This window comes from Terrapene carolina, unplaced genomic scaffold (assembly GCF_002925995.2).
Source record: "Terrapene carolina triunguis isolate 2854851 unplaced genomic scaffold, T_m_triunguis-2.0 Scaffold179, whole genome shotgun sequence".
NCBI classification, from domain to species: Eukaryota; Metazoa; Chordata; order Testudines; family Emydidae; genus Terrapene; species Terrapene triunguis.
This window is the reverse complement of record NW_020664530.1, coordinates 10,725,036-10,745,799: the sequence shown is the minus strand read 5'-3', so window position 1 is coordinate 10,745,799 and position 20,764 is coordinate 10,725,036. Positions and strand designations below refer to the sequence as shown.

General features: G+C 42.5%; 1 protein-coding gene across 1 annotated transcript in view; it reads right to left on the bottom strand.

Annotated features, from left to right (window-relative positions):
* Positions 1 to 20,764, bottom strand: part of LOC112117073 (ATP-binding cassette sub-family A member 13) — a 288,528-nt gene that overhangs the window by 99,855 nt on the left and 167,909 nt on the right. Inside the window, exons 43-46 of the mRNA XM_026654040.1 lie at positions 8,639 to 8,888; positions 7,460 to 7,552; positions 6,425 to 6,506; positions 4,213 to 4,331 (exon numbers count right to left, since the gene is read on the bottom strand). Coding sequence (XP_026509825.1) covers positions 4,213 to 4,331; positions 6,425 to 6,506; positions 7,460 to 7,552; positions 8,639 to 8,888 — 544 coding nt within the window. The remainder of the gene's footprint in view (positions 1 to 4,212; positions 4,332 to 6,424; positions 6,507 to 7,459; positions 7,553 to 8,638; positions 8,889 to 20,764) is intronic.

The following is a 20,764-nucleotide window of genomic DNA, read 5'->3' as shown; positions in this document are numbered from 1 at the left end:
GACAGTTGGGTAAACAGAGGAAAGGTATAGAGAAGGTCCCTGCCAGAGGGGAGAAGGAGAGCATCACCCAGGAAGTGTTGTCCCATCCCTGCTCTGAGCAGCAGCATGGACATTTCTTGTTCAGGTAAGTGGCGAACAGGTCTGTGGTTGATGTCCCCCATCACCTGAATAGGTCATGAAGCACTGCTGAGTTTATCTCCCACTCATGGTCATGTGGGAATTTGTAACTGAGACGGACCGCTATCAAGTTTTGAGTGCCCAGAAGGTAAGCCACGGATAGTATGGTATTATGGGAAATGCACCAGTTACAGAGTCAAATTGCATCTCCACAGAGGGAGGATAATCTAGCTCCCCTTTGCCAATTTATGTAGTACAAACATGCTACGTTGTTTGTTAGGACTCTCATGTGTGATCCCTTGAAATGGGTGCAGGCATTCCTGACTGCCCTGAGTTTTAGGAGGTTGATGTGGAGGGATATCTCTGTGGATGACCACCTGTCTTGTGTCCTGAGGTAATTTAGATGTGTGCCTCATCCTATGAGGGATGCATCAGTGGTAAGAAGCAATGATGGGGAGGTTTGTGAAAAGGGGATCCCCTTTCAAACATCTGCTAGGTCTTTCCACCAGTCTAAGGACTTTTTGATCCTGGTGGGTAGTGACAGACATTTATCTAGTCTGTCTCTGATTTGTCTGTAAACTGAACTGATCCACATCTGGAGGCATCACATGTGAAGCCTGGCATGTGGTATTACTGCTGTGCCTGCTGCCATATGCCCCAGTATAGGCAGTGTCTGGGGCATATGGCAGCAGTGTCTGGCTGATATTTGTGGGCTGCTTTGGCCAGTGTCTATGAATGTGGCCAAAAAGAGGAATCTGTGTTGAGGTAGGAGAGCTCTGACCTGTAAGGAGTCAAGGTCGGCGCCTATGAATTCCAGGTGCTGCACTGGAATGAGGGCTGATTTCTGGGCATTGATCTGTAGGCCCAGTTCTGTGAATAAGTCTATTGTAGATATGGTGACTCAGTGAACCTCTTGAAAGGACCGAGCTCTGAGGAGGCAGTCATCCAGGTAGGTGTAAATCACGATCCCTTGAAAGCACAGGCACAGCCATTACTGAGAGAACATTGGAGAATACTCTTGGAGTGGATGATAACACAAAGGAGACTACTCTGTACTGGTAGTGGGGTCTTGACCTAGGGTAAATCTGAGGAACCATCTGTGAGACGGTAGGATTGAGATATGGAAGCACGTGTCCTGAAGGTCAAGGGTCGTAAACCAGTCTCCCTATTCCAAACGTGGAATAATCATTGCTAGAGTGACTATCTTGAATTTTTGAGCTTTGACAAACTTGTTGAGTGATTGGAGTTCTAATATGGGTCTCCAACCACCCTTCCTCTTGGGTATTAGGAAATAGCAAGAATAAAAACTTTTGTCTTGTAGATGTTGAGGTACTGGCTCTAAGGCTCCTAACCGGAGGAGACGATCTAGCTCTTGTCGTAGTAAACTCTTGTGAGAAGGATCCCTGAAGAGGGACAGTCAGGGGGCAGGGAGGTAAAATGGATAGGATACCTATTCTGAACAATCTCCAAGACCCATCCGATATTATGCATTCCCAGGTCTTGCACAACTTTGCCAGATGGTAGTGAAATAGGTAGGAAGCAGTGGTCAGCTGTAGCAGTTGGGCAGAGTGATCTATCAATGCCTTGACAAACACATCAAAATTGGTGCTTGGAAGTGGACGGTAGGGATGGGGAAGACTGTGGGGCCAGATGGTTTAGGCCCAGGGAATTTAGTTTTCTTCCTGTGTGGCTTGTAGTAGTGCTGAGTCGGGTATTGGGAGATGCATGGTTTGTGCTGGGGCTGTGGACTAAATTTCCTTTTTTGTCCTGGCTCCCAGCAAGCGGAGAGTGGCCCTAGAATCTTTTAGGGTATGAAGAGAGGAGTCTGTTTTCTCTGTGAAGAGCTTGGTGCCTTCAAAGGGAAGATCTTCAATGGTCAACTTCACCTCCTTAGGGAAGCCCAACAGGTGTAGTCACGACACATGTTGCATAACCACCGCTGTGGAGATGGATCGGGCTGCTGTGTCAACTGCATTGAGGGAAGATTATAGCACTGTCTTGGCCACTAGTGGTCCATCCTGGATGATGGCTTTGAACTGGTCACGGTGCAACTCAGACAGCTGATCAATAAAGTTGCTAAGTTTCAAATAGTTGACATTGCAATTGGGGCTTGGTAATTGGCAATTCGAAATTGTAGTATGGCTGAAGAATAGCTTTCTTCTCAAAGAGGTCCAAACACTTCTAATCCCTGTTGTAGAGAGTGGACCTCATTTGGTGTTGATGACCACAAGAGTTCACAACATCCATCATAATGGAGTTGGGTGGAGGGTGAGAGAAGGGGAATTCCATCTCCCTAGCTGGGACATAATATTTATTGGCCCGCTTGCAAGTAGGCACCACCGACGCTGGGGTCTGCCGTTTGGTTTTGCAGGGTCCAGGAGAGCCTCATTAATAGGGCAGGCTATTTTAGAGGACAAGGAGGAGCCTAGTATGTCAAGGACCTTGTGATGGGTGTCCTTGATTTCTTCTAATGGTATCTGTAGAGTATCTACAACTCTCTTTGCCACATCATGGAAAAGTCAGAATTCATAGGCAGAGGAAAATGGTGGAGGCATGATGGCCTTATCTGGGAAGGAGGAGGAGATGTTGGTCCTCAGAGTCATTTCCTCAATGCCACCCTCCTGTTCCTCCACAATCTGTTCTGGAGGTTCCAAGGCTCTGGATGCTGTGGCCGAAGGGAAGCATCTCAGGCGTTCACGGGTGAGGCTAGAAGCTCAAGAGGCATGGGGGTGATATGCAGCCCAAGGATCCCAGTATGGCCACTGGTGCTGGTGCCTATGGTTGGCTCTACTAAGGTGGTGATGGTGGGGCTGTCTAAGAGTATGACTGGGGACCCTCTTGGCAATGAGCATCATAGGGAGCATGAGAGGAGTAAAGAGACACGACCTCCTCTGGTTCTCTGTCTGAGTCTGCACTGGAGAGTGGGGCTGCGTGGCAGGGCAGCGGAGAAGATTCAGTGTTGAGGTCCCAGTACTGAGAAGAGGAGACTCTGGTATGTCGGATACACAGAAATCTCTAGAGTGCCAGAATTCTGACAGTACCAACCGACTCGCTGCCACTGGCAGTACCGAGGGGGTTGGAGATCTTGCTCGCACCGACCAGTCCAGTGCTGGATGGGGCATCAATGCCAGTGCCATTGGTACAGTGCATACCAGCAGCATCTTCTTAGTGGAGTGCTGGGTCTTGTCTTTGTCCTCCAGTGCCGTTGACTTGGAGCCTGCCCTCATCGGGTCCTTAGGCATGTCAATGGCACATGCCACTCCAGATCTTTGTGAGCTGTGGGAACCAGGCTGGGATTATCTCGGTGCCAACAGTACCGAGGATACAGAGCATGCCAGAGATCATTTACAGCTGGCTCAGGGCTCACTCTGGGAACTTCCTGCTCTATTTTTTGATGACTTGTGAGAGGGGTCTGTGGCTGATTTCTTCAACTCACAAACCCTGCATGTTGAGGTCTGTGGGGAAGCCTCCTGTCTGCTGCCAGGTGATTCGGTGCGGGTCTGGGGAAAGTTAGAGGACCGCCTCCGTGAAGATAATCTTCTGTCTCAATTCCCTGTCCTTGTGAGGCCTGGGTCTGAGTTGCTGGCAAAGTCCACACTTCTGTGGAATGCGGCCTTCCCTGAGGCAGCATATGCACCGGGTGTGCTTGTCTGCTACACGGATGGCCTCTTTGCAGGAGAGACATTTGTTAAAGCCCAGTGAAACAGGCATACCCTGTGGGGGGGAAGGGTCCCTGATGAAAAAGCGGGGGTGGGGAGATAAAGACTGTTTGTTTGTTCGGGAAGAAAGTACAAAAAGAAGAAACTACAACTAAGTCTCGGGAGACTGACTAACTACAGAAATGTAAAAGAAGGTAATGGTCACAAACAGACTGCTAATGGCTAAATCTCTAACCACTGGGGATGTTGAAAAGGAACTGAGGGGGGTTAGCCTGTGTGCATTGGCTAGCCTCATGGCAGGGCACGAGGACAGACAGCACGTGTGGGCCTAACGGACACTACTATTGAAGTTCTCCGATCAGCAGTGCAGGGATGCAAGCATCCCTACAGTGGAACACCCATATGGACACTACTCGAAGAAGAATTTTAAAATTACCTTGCTTTGTTTGTAGGCATGATTAAGTATTCTTCCACATTGAAACCCGAGAGGTTGTACAGAACATGCCCTTTCCTGTTCTTCAGGTAGGCAGCAGACACATTGAAGCTTGGACACTTCTGGAAAACAATATACATATATGAGTAAAGTTATTTTAAAAACCTCAGCGTCTATTTTTTTAGCCATGATTCTGAATTCACACTCAAACTTTACTGCCTTGCTTTTCAGCTGGACTGGCTTTTTCTGGCTTTTATAACTTTTCAACAAATGAGGTATGGTTTTTATGTTCACAGGACATCTGAAATCATGGTAACGGTCACTAGTAAATCAAAGCCACCTTTTATTTCTGTTGTAACCTTATCAGTCAACTTTGTTTTAGAAACAACATTTTTTATGCATGCAATTTTAGGAAAGTTTACAGCAATGAAAAGGCAATGAGACTTTTACAGTCACTATCATTCATCTGCTGAAGCTGAAAATAAACACACAAAATTCACTGAACAGAGTATGAGGGGAAGATGGGATTCAAATTCATGTGATGTGTTTGATGAGAAATACATGAAAATGTTCTTTAACGATTTATGGGAATTCTCTCCTTGGGCCAGAGAGTGGGAAGAAGAAGAAGAAGATACAAAGATCTGGTGAATGAGGGGGAACATATATAGTGGACATAAGCTCACAAACAACTATCTACTCCAAGATCTTTTCTCAGAGTCTGGCTTCATTTTCAAATGTGAGCAAATGAACTCAAAATACTGTCCTAACCACTTGCAGATTTCAAGTAATAGAGGGTGGAAGTGGGACTGTGATCTGTTCATTCTTATTACAATTAGAAGACTATTGCAGGATCCAAATGAGGGTTTGGGAATAGATAGGGGGCAATTGGCTCACAAAGCCCCAGAGTGGTATTGTTCACAAGTGCACAAGGTGGAGAACAAAAGTTCCCATGTGCAGGTGCCAGACACATTTGCAGTCCTTGTGCTATCCTGCAGACAAGGACGGCTTCCTGCTAGTGTTTCACTGGGTTCCAACACCCCCTCCCAACCCCAAAGGGTGAAGGGGAGATGAGACCAGTCCCCAGCCTTCTCTGCACTGTCAAGTTGAGTTTGATAGCCATGGATCAAATGCTGCTAACACAGGTTTGAGCCCCAACTCCACAAATGCCCAGATCTTGGTTTTGCTGGGCTTATCCACATTCAGATTTATACAAAATTATATCTGAAATGTCTGACAGCTATCTTGGGGGAAAGCACACCTACAGTGGAAGCACACCTGCAGAAAATGACCTAGGGGTTACAGTGGACGAGAAGCTGGATATGATTCAACAGTGTGCCCTTGTTGCCAAGAAGGCTAACGGCATTTTGGGCTGTATAAATTGGAGCATTGCCAGCAGATCGAGGGACATGATCATTCCCCTCTATTCGGCATTGGTGAGGCCTCATCTGGAGTACTGTGTCCACTTTCGGGCCCCACACTACAAGAAGGATGTGGAAAAATTGGAAAGATTCCAGCAGAGGGCAACAAAAATGATTAGGGGTCTGGAGCACATGACTTATGAGGAGAGGCTGACGGAACCGGGATTATTTAGTCTGCAGAAAAGAGAAGAATGAGAGGGGATTTGATAGCTGCTTTCAACTACCTGAAAGGGGGTTCCAAACAGGATGGATCTAGACTGTTCTCGGTGGTACCAGATGACAGAACAAGGAGTAATGGTCTCAAGTTGCAGTGGGGGAGGTTTAAGTTGAATATTAGGAAAAACTTTTTCACTAGGAGGGTGTTAAAGCACTGGAATGGGTTACCTAGGGAGGTAGTATAATCTCCTTTCTTAGAGGTTTTTAAGGTCAGGTTTGACAAAGCCCTGGCTGGGATGATTTAGTTGGGGATTGGTCCTGCTTTGAGCAGGGGGTTGGACTAGATGACCTCCTGAGGTCCCTTCCAACCCTGATATTCTATGATATGTCTTTAAAAAAAAGAAATTTGTTTCACATACAGTATCCTCACAGTAATACATTTCTGGAAGATATGATAGTTCACAAGGTTGACCTAGTGACTGCAAGTGTTTTGTCTAGATGTAGACTAATATTTTATATATTATTTCCCTGAAAACTTTAGAAAATGAAGTCAAAGCAATACTAGAGACAGAATGAAAATCACCAGTCATAATGAGCCCAATCATTAGTCTCATTTTGTTAAGGAAAGAAATAAAATATACCCGATGATCTGTCACACACCCACATGCATCCAAGAATTCCTGTGGTGGACTAGGCTCAGTCTGCCAGCATGAATCATTTTTTCTACTGGAGCAAAAACAACAATAAGAACAATCATTAAAAGATAAACTATAATATTTTATCTAACAATGGATGTCGAAAGAATGACAAACAGTTGCTGTATCTTGACCACCTCCATCTTCACCATCTCCACAATACTGGTGCTAAAACAATGGTTGTATCGTTGTTCTATTAAATTATGTCAATTTTATTCATCATGGATCAGTGTAATAACTTCTGACACTTCTAACTTGGTGGCTTCTAACTTAGCACTGCAAACATCTGCAGTGTGCATGCAAATCAGATACTTTCCAGAGCAAACAGCCAATTAGCTGTACACCAGGTTTTTGTGTGCGTAACACAGAGGCAAGTAAACATACTACCCCAACCAGGCATGTCTAACTTGGAAAATCTGGCCTTCTATTTAATGAACATTGATTCAGTATAGTATCACTTGCAGTTACTGACTATATCACCAACCTTCATTCTTACTGACTTCGGGCCTGATCCAAATCTTGCTGAAATTAATTGGAAGAGTCCCACAGACTTCAATGGGACTTAGAAGCCTATTAATGTATTTCAGCTAGAAGCCAGCTCATTCATCAATACAATTTTTTAAAAGTCATACTAAAATGGTCAAACAAAGCATAAGGTGTATATGGATATACTACATAAAATAGGACATAAAATTATTTAATCACAGGATTCCGTGTTATCCATTCTTTTACTTTTGGAGGCACAACTATTAAACTTACATTTCACAAGGAAAGATTGAATCCAGTGCTCTACATCTAGTGACGATTATTGCTATTCAGGCAACTAATAGCTAATAACTGTTTAATGAATACATCTTACTACATTAACATAAAATCTTACAAAGCATATTGAGTCTCTCCCCTGTGCAGGAATCTCTGTATCAATAGCAGTAATCATTAGTCACTTAGTACATTAAAAACAGTTGCATTGTTCACACTTACACATCTTGTCTTGAATAGGTGCATGGGTGATCCTGGCCTGAAAAATGTCTCAACAGCACATAAGAAAGGTTTCCTAGATCGTCACTTTCAGTGCTGTTCAGAAGATAGGGGGAATAAATAAGGTAATTAGAACTAAGGAGACCCACATTCAGGCACATGAGATAGAAATTGAGGCAGCATAAAATAACTGTTCAAAACGTGCTATATAGTCACAATATCTCTGAGACAGAAGCATAGCTCACAGTTTATTTCACTGATTAAAAACTAACATTTAAAAAAAACCCTAAACATTAAATGTGAAGGAATTCAAAGTAAAGGTTACTACATGGACCTTAACTCTGCCTATCCTCCAGTTACTGGCATGAATCTCCACCGGTGGCCATAAAAAAGAAATGTAAGTCTTTCACATTACATGTATAAGTTCAACAATATGGACTTTTGCTTTATGATAGAACCTGCATCCTCCTTTTTGACCTATGTCAGGTACAGGAAGCATCTCTATCCAATATTGCAAGGAAATATATAGCACTGTGGTGGTCTGCTGCCTGTATTTGGTAGAGAAAAGGACCGCAGACCCTGTAAATTGGGCTGCACCTACAGACATTGACAGATACAAAGGAAACACCTGCAGAGCTAGTACGTTCTACAGCCATAAGTATAGCAACTAAAAGTTCAATAGCAGAGACTCTAGATCTTATAAATGCTCGCTTGCATTTGTAGACCAAGGAAGCTTTGTAGGCAATGCCTACAGACCTAGTAAACTAAGCAGAAATAAGCTAAAGCAATAAACACACGCACATGTGTATGATTGTATGCACACACACACACACATTATATAAAAACCCTAATGACCCATCTTGAAAGAGATTGCCCAATCCAGCCTGATCCAAAGCCTCTGCCCTTTCTCCCCCATTTGCTTTGTGCCTCAACACATAAGAAGATGCATTTCTGCTATTTAAATAGATGTAATTTACCCATCACTATTATCCACAAAATTGAAATAAGTGACTAACATAATTTTTTGATGGGGTGAGCAGCTCTCAAGACATTTTGTTTTAAAAAAATCCAGTCACTATAAAATGTGAGTTTGATTACTCTGCTTAGAGGAAAAAAAAATCTTAAATAATCAAAAATGACGACCCTGCTCCAGAGTTGATGATGATGAATGTTTTTTTTTACCTAAAGAAGGAGGATTCTACATTGTCATAAAGGCCTGGCATCAGCTTGAGTGAAGGATAATCAGTAGCTAATGGCTTCACAGTAAACAACGCCATTGCCATGGCAACAAAGAGGACAGGCAGCAGAACATTTGATAGAGTTCCTCTCCAGTCTCGCCTGGTGTGGTGAAACCGCTTCATTAAAAGGGCAGCAATCTGTGTGAAAACAAGCCTTGTTCCACGCACACTCTCGGCATCCAGGAGTGAGTTACCTGCCGGGAGACAAACAAACCTCTTCACAAACATGAACTGTCATTTCTGGGAAATCACATGATTCTTATCTGAGGCTAGATCCTCAAACAGAGAACATGGTGACCCCTTAAAAAATGTCTCTCTCTCCCTCTCTCTTTACCTTCCCTGGGAAACATTTAGTCCCTATCAAGGATAAAAATAAAACAGCCATAACAGTAAATGATTACAAAACAATATCGCAGGCCCAATCTTGCACTCCTGACTCAGATAAAAATAACTACTGAACTCAATGGTGGAAGTCCATGAGAGTTTTGATTGAGTATGGGCTGTGGTGCAGTTGGAAGGAACTAGAACAGTAAAACTACAAACAATCCTGCTTATCATTTTCGGTATAAGGCGTTTTGTCTTTTCAAAGTACTATATAAATATTCTCTCTCAAATTTCAACATTTAGCCACTGGCCTCAGGAGGAGGCAGTGTAGAGCTGCATTGCTCCACAGGGAGTACAAGGGGCCTCAGAAATATACAAACCTGGCCACAGCAACCCAGAGAGGATTTTGCCGCCTGCAGCAATATTTGGGATAGTGCAACGTTCTCCTATGATGATTCCTGTGGGACCCATGGTTGTGAGGCACCTCACTATTACCTGCCCTTAGCATGAGGGAGTCTTGTCTGTGCCAGCTGTAGATCAGCTCTCTGAATCCACCAGCCTTTGGCAACACAAGCACAACCTTCCAGGCCTCTGCAGGCCTTGCTCTCCCTCTACAGGTTAGCAATAGGTACACACCAACCCCCAAATCCTCCAAGTGTCCTTCTGCAATGCTCGGCGCCTGTTCCACTGAACACACACTCAATTGTCTGATTTGCTACTCCCAAAGGAATAGGACACACCAACTTACAAGATTCAACTCAGGATCCTCACTCTACTTCACACACAACATATATTTTACACAGACACAGACACACACCAATAATAGGTTTATTATCGAAGAACAGAGATTCAAATGACAGAACGTAAGAATATTGGAAACATAAAGCAAAATCATAGCATCTCCTACAAGGTAGCATATCGCATGTCATTCTCTCAGCATTTTCAACCAGGCTGGCTGAAATCTCCCCTCGTACAAGATCAAGCCCGCTGGCAGCTCATCTTTATAGATGAAAGGATAACCGGAGGTTCATCTGCACCCCAGACATAGTTTCAAAAGTTCATTCTCACTCCTAAGTAGGATGACCCCTGCTGTTTTTGTTCTTTCCCACAGCCCGCATAACCTGTTGATTAGCATCTTGCTCAGACTGTAAATGGGTGCCCATTGCAAAACAACCAATACTTAATTTGCACATGACCAGCCAAGTGATATAATTGTTTCTTCTCCCTTGCCTCCACTCCGCAGGTATGAAAAAAAGTGGTGGGACCAAGGTCCCATCTCATCTCTGCCGCCTTTGGGGCTCTGTGCACAGCTGGGAGAGTGCTGAGTATACAATTTTGTCAGGCCCTTGCCCAAGCCATGAAAAGGGAGTGGCTTCCTTCCCTGCATCCTGGATAAGTGCCTGTTATTATAGTCTTGACCTGTGTGGACATCAAGGATCTGATCTAATGCTCACTGAAATCAATGAGACTTTTTCAGTTGTCTTTAATAGGAGCTGGACCACCTATCAAGAGAAAATATTATATCATCACAGGAACTAAACATGAAAAAGTCCCACTAATGCATTCAGTTCGTCTCCCTGTCAATACAGGAATCTCCCCTATAGTACATTTTCTAATGCTTTATCCAACCAAACTGATGGATCCAAATCTCAGCTGATAGATCTTCCATCACTACCCTATAGGAAACCCCATTCACAGTTAAATCCCTGTGAATTTTGCTAATTACTTCCTCTTCATTCTTGACATTAATATCCTTCAAATACGTGTAACACTATTACCATGCCCCTTACCCCCATTCAGCTGTAGGTTAGACAAACTCTCTCTCTCTCTGCATATGGGTGTGTGTGTGTATTTATATATTTATATTTCAACTTTCTCTTTTGGTTAAAATACACTGGTCTCTGGGGTTGCTTTTTAACAGCCGGTGTTTGTAGTGTAGTAAGACCCAATGGCTTGTTTGCACTAGGGCTCAATAAGATCTAAGAAGAACTATCATATCTAGTTAGATTTGTCCCTCTTATCTTGCATTCTATATATTGAGCTTTTCACAGATGTTATTTCCGCACTAGATTTTAACCATTGTTTGTGTAGGTGCTCTCAATTAGCCTCGGGGTCAATTGTCTCTTCCCTTTCACAGTTTCTTCTGGTGCACTGGAATTTTCTTTAATTTTGAAAGGTGACTCCTCATATTGGCATGGGGCAGTGTTTTATATAGAGAACCATCTCAGTTAAACATAAAATGATGGCAGTTGCAGAGGGAGGGGGAAAGGTTAGTGCGTACAAATCCAGAAGAAAAGAGTTAGTTTTGATACATAAGGGGAGAAAAGTTGGACTGATGAAAATAGAGGCAATATCAAAAGCTAAATTTACTTCAAAAGTTTGGCTTTTGAAGAACATAGGCCAAATTCTGTGCTCATTCCCATACTGTGTATCCTCAGTGGAAGTCCATTGATCTGCATGGGCCATTGCACAGAACTTGGCCAATGGGTTTTTTGTTACATTCAAAATTCTGTACATTTTGTAACAAGAAACTGCAATATTATAACCATACTTCAAGTAGAGTTTGCTGAAGACAGGATAAAAGTGTCTTTAACTAAGGCTGTATTTTTGTAACCTACACCTAGGGGACTGGTGAGAACAGGTAGGGGACAGGAAGTAAATATTAAGCCCAGTGATGAAATGTTAAGCTTTACTCACTGGAAGTTATGACCATTTGAATTAGCATGTTTGGAGGGGAACAAAAGGAGCAATATCTTCCTTGGAGAAATTCCGCCTCTTTAACTCACAATCTTCGCACCTTTGGCTCCCTACTTTGCATCAGTCCCATGTAGCTCCCCATTCATGCTCTGAAATGAAGGTTGAAAACTTTGGCATAACTTTAATTTCAGCAAGAGTCACAATTTAAGAGGCTCTTATGCTTGAATTCCCCAGATATCCCCACAGAGGCAGCATCACATATTGCAGGCTTAATTGTGGCTTTGAAAGCCATGGCAACGGAAGGGGGATGCAAGCATGCACCATACTAGTGGATTAGCCACATGATTCTGTTTCCAGACCTCTGAGGCAGCCAGAATGCTTCCAGGGTCCCTAGAGAGACACCACCTCTCTGTTTTGAGAATTTTTAATTTGCAGCAGGCATTCCCCTGACCTCAGACCTCCAGCTGGTGCTGCCCCAGCATAGATTCCAAGAGGCTCCCTGCTTTCTATTCTCACTCTGCTCTTGGGCTCCCATGCGGTGTCAGTCACGCGGTAGGCTATATGAAGGGTCACAAACTACAATGCACTTCTGCACTAAATATGCTACTGAGCCAAATTATTCACTAAGGGCTTGATACAACACCCATTGCAGCTCACAGACATTTTTCTACTGACTTCGATGGACATTAAATCAGGGTTGGGAGCATTTATCCCACTCTTCTCACCTTCTTCTTCCCCTCACGAAAGTGATTTTTTTTTTCAGAACAAGGAAAACAAGCCAGACGGGCTGAAATAAATCACTGTAAAATCTCCATGAAAGAGAAAGCAGAATGTATTTCTCACATGGCAGGAAACCTCAGAACCCAGCTCCTTGCACACCTACCAGGGACACTTCTTACATATAAAGGTGCAGGATGCAGAAAACAGTATCGTAATGTAACATCCCCCTACATTTATAGCTGCACATGCCACAGTTTGTATCTGGGGTTTTGATCCATTAGAAAGAGAGGAGCTTAGCTACAAAATTCAGATCCATATATGCATTCCAAACCCCACTTCACAGTCCTGGAATGTTTTGATATTGGGTTTAGGAGCCATATTTTTAAGACTGCTTAAGAGAACAAAACTGTAGTGAAAAAAGAAGAGAGTTGGTTTAACTGATCTCTTATGTACTTTTAGATCTCTAACAGGAATACTGACCAAAATTTTTGAATGTGACAAGGGATTTTGGATGTCTGATTTAAGACACCTTCAAGTACCCTGGTTATCAGAGGATGGTATTCCACACTTTCTGAAAATCAGACTCTCTTAAAGCATCTCACAATTGAGGCACACAAAATTAGTGACTTTTTAAAGTCTTGATCGATGCATTTTCAACAGAACAGTATGTTGCTGAGATAAAAGCACAAATGAATAACATGGCCACATGGGAATAAATCACACAATGTGATTTGAATCATTCACAGGTTCAAGGTAAAAGACAAATATGGTGATTTACTGGGGGAAAGTCTGACAATGAAAATGAAACTGAATTCACCTGCTCCCCAGGAAAAAGAGAAGAGAAAAATAGTAGCAAATTAAGTCAGGTATTTCAACACAGAAAACATAGGACTTGCAAAGGCTGGATCAGACTGAAGGTCCATCTAGTCTGGTATCCTGACTAACAGTGGCCAGCACCAGATGCTTCAAGGGAAGGTACAAGGAGACCCCCTTAGGGAGATGTGGGATAATCCACCACAGATTGAAGACCCCTCATGACGCAAAGCACTTTGAGATTGGTGTAAATCCCAAAGCATGTATCAACAATCCAAATCTTTTCAATCTCTCAGCATGTAATAATTTTTCCATGCCCCTAATCATTCTCACTGCTTGTCTCTGAACCCCCTCTACTTCTGCAATAGCATTTTTAGATGAATGACCAGTACTGCACACAATGTTCCAGATGAGGGTGAACCATTGATTTATACAAATGGCATTAAAAACGTCTTTGTATTGTTCTCCATCCCATTCTTTATGCAACCTGCCATTTTAGTTGCTTTTTTGACTGCACCTAATGGGAATCTGGGAATTGGCAGGCACAAGCCCACCCACAGCAAAGGTGACCCTCCCCCCCCGCCACAGGCTGCATATCAAATAAAGGTCTATGTTGACCTTTCCACAATTGTGCCCAAGACCTTTTCCTGGAATCCCAAGATATTAAATCACTTGGAAAAAGAACAATTTGAATTTGATTTCCACGTTCACTTGAAATTCACCCAAGCATGCCCTGTTTTCTTCATTGACAATGTAATGTATTTGCTTATAACTGGAATTCATAGTCACTTTTGCTTTGCTTGATGTAAGGAAGTAGTTCCTTACATCCCTTTTGTATGCATGTCAGGAGGCATAAGTAAAGCACAAACTTATGAGAATCAAGAGTTTTTCACAATTAGTAAAGTAATTTTAAAAATAGAAAAAGACCAGCCAACCTCCCAATTATGAATTTAACTTTCATGCTGACAGCATATAGAAATCTTCACATGAATAATTTAGCTGATAAAATTAAAAATCTGACCCAACTGTTAAAAATTGTCTTTATGACTTATGAGTGCAATTATGTGCAAGAAGTGCAATTATGTCCACAATTAAATTGTACTTCCCAATTCACCCAGACTCTCCCTTTACATTTCAGAGATGAATTTTAATTCACGAAGCAACAGAAAAATGAGACAGAAAGCAATCAACTCATTTCACTAAGTCCTGTAGTTTTGGACTCCAGGAACCAGAATTTATAACTCATTCAAAAGTTCATAGGTTCCAGAATTCTGAACAGTACCAAAGGTTTTGAAGTTCTCATTTAGGATATAAAACTACTGTGTTAAAATTAGTTGAAAAAACAATGTGTATGTTTTTAAATGTCTTTTGTCATACAGAAGCACAGTAGGAAGGAGGGTGTCTAACGGTTACAGAAGGTGACTGGGAGTCAGAAGTCCTAGCTTCTGTTTTGAATTTGTAATGATTCAACTGTGAGGTTAAGTGACTTGCCCAAAGCCCATCTCTGCATCATATGCCCTTCTAGCCTACCCATCTGTAAAACAAAAGTGTTGTGAAGATTTTCATAAAGTGCTTTGAGATTTTTGGATGAAAAGTGCTTTAACAATGGAGAACATGAAGGGAAAGCTATGCCTTGTGAATCCGTAGAACCACAGAATTGTAGGACTGGAAGGGACCTCAAGAGGTCATCTACTCAAATCCCTGGCACTCAAGGCAGGACTAAGTATTATCTAGACCATCCCTGGCAGATGTTTATCTAACCTGCTATTAAAAATATCCAATGATGGAGATTCCACAATCTCCCTGAGCAATTTATTCCAGTGCTTAGCCACCCTGAGAGTTAGGAATTTTCTTCCTAATGTTCAACCTAAGCCACCCTTGCTGCAATTTAAGCCCATTGCTTCTTGTCCTATTGTCAGAGGTTAAAGAGAACAATTTTCCTCCTTCCTCCTTTTAACAACCTTTTATGTACTTGAAAACTTATGTCCCCTCTCAGGCTAGGTCTACACTACGGGGGGGGGGGGGGGTCAACCTAAAATACGCAACTTCAGCTACGTGAATAGCGTAGCTGAAGTTGCATATTTTAGGTCGACTTACCTGGCTGTGAGGATGGCAGCGAGTCGACCGCTGCCGCCTCTTGCCGCGGTGGATTTCCGGAGTCGACGGCAGAGCCATCGGGGATCGATTTTATCGCGTCTTCACTAGACGCGATAAGTCGATCCCCAACAGATCGATTGCTACCCGCCAATCCGGCGGGTAGTGAAGACGTGCCCTCAGTCTTCTCTTCTCCACACTAAATAAACCCATTTTTATCAATCTTCCCTCACAGGTCATGTTTTCTAGATCTTTAATCATTTTTGTTGCTCTTCTCTGGACTTTCTCCAATTTGTCCACATCTTTCCTGAAATGTGTCACCCAGAACTGGAGACAATACTCCAGTTGAGGCCTAATCAGTACTGAATAGAGCGGAAGAATCACTTCCCATGTCTTGCTTGCAACACTCCTGCTAATAAAACCAAGAATTATGTTTGCTTTTTTTTGTAACAGTGTTACAGTGTTGACTCACATTTAGCTTGTGATCCTCTATGACCCCCATATCCCTTTCCGCAGTACTCCTTTCTAGGCAGTCATTTCCCATTTTGTAGGTGTGCAACTGCTTGTGCTTTCCTAAGTGGAATACTTTCATTTGTCCTTATTGAATTTCATCCTATTTACTTCAGACCATTTCTCCAGTTTGTCCACAGCATTTTGAATTTTAATCCTCTCCTCCAAAAAACTTGCAACCCCTCCCAGCTTAGCATCATCTGCAAACTTTACAAGTGCATTCTCTATGCCAGGGATTCTCAAACTTCATTGCTCCACAACCCCTTTCTGAGACAAAATTATTACACGACCCCAGGAGGGAGGACCAAAGCCCTGAGCCCGCCCGAGCTCCACTGCACCAGGTAGGGGGGCCAAAGCCAAAGGGCTTTTGCCCCAAGCAGGAGGCCTGTAACCTGTGCCTGGCTGCTTAGGGCTGAAGCTCTCGGGTTTCGGCTCCGGCCCCAGGCGGTGGGGCTTGGGCTTGTCCCAACCCACAGTTTGAGAACCGTTGCGCTATGCCATTATCTAAATCATTGATGAAGATGTTGAACAGAACCGGACCCAAAACTGATCCCTGCGGGACCCTATTCAATATGCCCTTCTAGTTTGATTGTGAACCACTGATGATTACTCTCTGGGAATGGATTTCCAACCAGCTATGCACTCACCTCATAACAGCTCCATCTAAGTTGGTTATTCCCCTAGTTTGCTTATGAGAAGTTCATGTGAGACAGTATCAAAAGCCTTACTATAAAGTCAAGATATACCATGTGTACCGCTTCCCCCCATCCACAAGGCTTGCTATCCTCTGAAAGAAAGCTATCAGGTTGGTTTGACATGATTTGTTCTTGACAAATCCATGCTGACTGTTACTTATGTGATTATCTTCTAGGTGTTTGCATAATTATTTGCTCCATTATCTTTTCAGGTACTGAAGTTAAGAGGACTGGTCTAATTCCCTGGGTTGTCCTTATTTCCCTTTTCATAGATGGGCACCGTATTTGCCCTTTTCCAGTCCTCTGGAATCTCTCCCATCTTCCATGACTTTTCGAAGATAATGGCTAACCACTCAGATATCTCCTCAGTCAGCTCCTTGAGTATTATAGGATTTATTTCGTCAGGCCCTGGTGACTTGAAGACATCTAACTTGTCTAAGTAAATTTTAACTTGTTCTTTCCCTATTTTAGCCTCTGATCCTACCTCATTTTTCACTGGCATTTCCTATGTTAGATGTCCAAGTGTTACTGATCTTTTTAGTGAGAGCTGAAACAAAAAAGTCATTTAGCACTTCCGCCATTTCCACATTTTCTTTTATTGTCCCCCGCCCTTGAGTGGTTCCATGCATCGAAGGATCCATTCATATGCTGAACTACCCTATCTATGAGAAATGGGGGCAAAAGCTACCTCCATGGTAGAGCTGATGATAAAATCTAGTTTATTTGTAAGGAAAAATTCCCAGGAAATAGAAATTAAATACAACTTTCCGCTGTTACACGGGAAATTTTGTTTACAAAATATTTCATATCAAGACAAAATGAAAACTTTTGTTTTATTTCATTTGAAATATTTTAGACTCAAAGTGTCATTGACTTTACAGTCAGAAGAGACCACCAGCTCATCTTGTCTGACCTCTTGTATATCACAAGATACCACCACCAACACCACGCAGCACCCACATGCTAAACCCAACAACCAAAATTAGCCCAAGGTATTACAACCCACAAGAGATTATACTATTATGTGCCACAAGTAGAGAATCTGAAACAATTTTATTTTGAGAAGTTGATTCAAAACAATTCGTTTTTGTTTTAGAATTTATACTCCAGAAAATGTTGATTTCAATGAAGTCCCATTTTTCAATGGGAAAATTTTCTAGATGAAAAATGTCAACCAGCTGTGGAGTAGAGCTTCATATCTATGTCCTTCTGCAAAAGAACTCTGCATGGGGCTTAAGATCCATGAACAGAAGAGCTGAAGCAGCTGTGGGGGGCAAGACCCCCACAAACCTCTGTGGAATCTGCTTGGTAATTAGTACGGCTGAAGCTGGACAGCAGGCACAGAGTGATTCAGTTGTGACTCCATGACCTGGTAGAGGTGATTTTTTCCTGCCTCCAAATGCAGATTGAACTAGCCCATTTTTTTTCAACTCAGGCATTGGGCAGAGGATTTCCTTTATGTATGTAAGGCACTCAAAGGGCTTAAGATATCATATATTAGGTATTTTAGCACATGGCCTAAAAGGACTGAACCTGAGAAACCAAGGTCATCACCATCATCATCAGATAAGCAAGAGGCTGAAGATTTTGGTGACGTGTAGAATTCGATTCGTACAGAAAAAACACAGCACCCACAAGACAACAGACGAAACATACAGAGTGCACCGAAACAAGATGGGGTTCATTAGAAAAAAACTTGCTGGCAACTTTTTCTGGTCAGTAGCCTCTCTAAGTGTTCACTTCCTGCTATTCTCAGAGAGCTGGGGAGAAAGGAAGCCCCTTCATTTGTATGCCAGACCCTTCTCTGCTTCTGGAGGAACAGCCTTGACTCAGCCCATCAGGCCCAACACTTACTATCCATAAGGAGGAATTTATTTTTAGGCCTTCGTTACCATCAAACTTACTAATATGGGGCCTACTTTACACAGCCTCTCTCAGTAGGCTATAAATAGATCTGGGTTCCTCTTAACTGAGGCTGCTAGATCTCACAAGACCTCCCACACCAAAAAAGAAAATTGAAGCCTGCCTAACTGCTAATACCCATTCTAGGAATATTTACAAAAAGTACAGCAGGACTTGCATTTAGTTCAATGCTACAGTTTCTGGGCTGGCCAGGTTTAGGATGATTGTAGCAATATACCTAGCCAAAGTGTGATTGGGAGCAAGCACCTCATGGCCCTCTCAAAGCTGGATCAACAGCTTGTGGAGGGGACAAGCATCTGACCTTTATCAGCTGAAGGGAAGAATGAGGTTGAGCCTTTGAGGGTGGTGAGAAATGTAAAATGAGGATGGATGTACAGACAGCCACGTGTGCCCATCTCCCCTCCCCCCCAATAAGAAATGTATTTTTAATGTTTCTATCTGGGATTTTACTACACTCATGACAGATTCGTACCCAAACCACAATTTCTGAATCCAAATTCCATGTTTGGGATTAATGTTCAGGTTTGTCTCTGATAGTAAACGCATTGTACAGTTCCATATAAAATAGATATTAAATGCAGATTTAAAATACTTTCCTGATACATACTAGGGGGAAAAAAGCCATGAGAATCACAGCCTCTCCTCCGTTTTGGTTTTTATTTCAATTCCATACACTACACCATGCAATACGGTGAGAAATTTATAGAACAACTCATGATCGATCAATCAAATAAACAGGGTGCACATTCTTTGTTCTGTTTGCTGGAAAAAAGCAGGTAAGTAAGCAATTTTCCAGTTGTCATGCAGCTGTGTTTCAAATGACATGCAGTTGTTACAAACATTTCACCACTGATTCAAAAAGTAAAACACACTACTCCTCTCACACACAGTGATGGCAATGGCCAGAATGTTAACTTGCCTTTTTGGGACAGTTAACTAGCAAATGGATAATTCATTGCACCTTGTATTGTATCTTGGGTACTACTGACTACACAATATTTGGAGTCTCAGCTGCTCCTGGATCAGGGAGCTGGCTACATAACCACTGCTGACACACATTAAGCTCTGTGTGATTGATGGAAATATGGGATCACACCCTCAAAGTGAGTGGGAGATGCACACACATTTCCATAGACAGTAGGAATAACATCAAAAATAACAAAAAATATCCCCTGGCAATCCTTCTGTATAGGCTACTGAAGCACAATTAACATAGCCAGCCTCACTCTGACTTTCTGTGACAGAGTAAAATCAGACTGAGGAGGTTTCAACAAACAAGCTGCTTTCCAGATAGTCACTCATGGATGTACCAAGTGAATCCTAAATCTTCTTAACTGAAAAACCCCCACACTAAGCATATCAGGACCATACCGTCAAGTGAAATGTACGTGCCTCTCAATTCATTTCAGGATACTTTTTAGACGATATCATCACTAGAATTTGTTATACCATTTAGCTTTGAAATTTTATAAAAAGCTGTGCAAATGAAAAGTTGAAAAGTGAAAGAAGGAACTTATTCAAACAAACACATGCATCTGAAAATTTTATTTGGTAAAAACTATTTCCCCCCAGGCATTCTGATAATTCACTTGTCTGGATTAACCCAATAGCTGCAAATAGCTACATGGATTTTAATTAACCAAACCTACTGTTTTATTATCTTGTAAGGCTCTCTGATGAGTGTGATGTATCTAGGTAGGTCAGACAAACAGACACTGATGTGTTGACAGAGACAGAACAGTGCTCACCATGCATTAAATTCTTACTTATGTAGAGGTCCAGCATAACATTTATACACTATACAAGTGCCACTTAATCCCTATTTGGAAGGCTCAAACCTCAACTGCGTGGCACATCGCATGATAACAACACGTTAACAAAGAGGTAAACACAAGATCACTTCATGAACAGTAAGGAAGAGAACCCAGGACTCTAACACGGTAGACCTAAATTCTATCTAATTGACACACTGCCTTTCAGATTGAATGTGCTATATTTATTCTCCCTCTAACCACTAAACCACACTCTTTTCTCAGAGCCAGCGATATCAAACCAGGATTCCTGATTGCCAGTATGTTCTGCCCTAGGAAACAGTTGTGCAACCCACTGGAAAAGTGTGGGTTAAGTCTTGCTCTAGTGCATGAACTAAGTACTGGCTAGCAATTGCTCCTGTAGCTCAAGTAGTGAAGATCCAACCTGCAGGGGGAGAGGTGTCAGTTATACCATGTCTACACTTACTGGTAGATCACAACAAGGAGTCCGGTGGCACCTTAAAGACTAACAAATTTATTTGG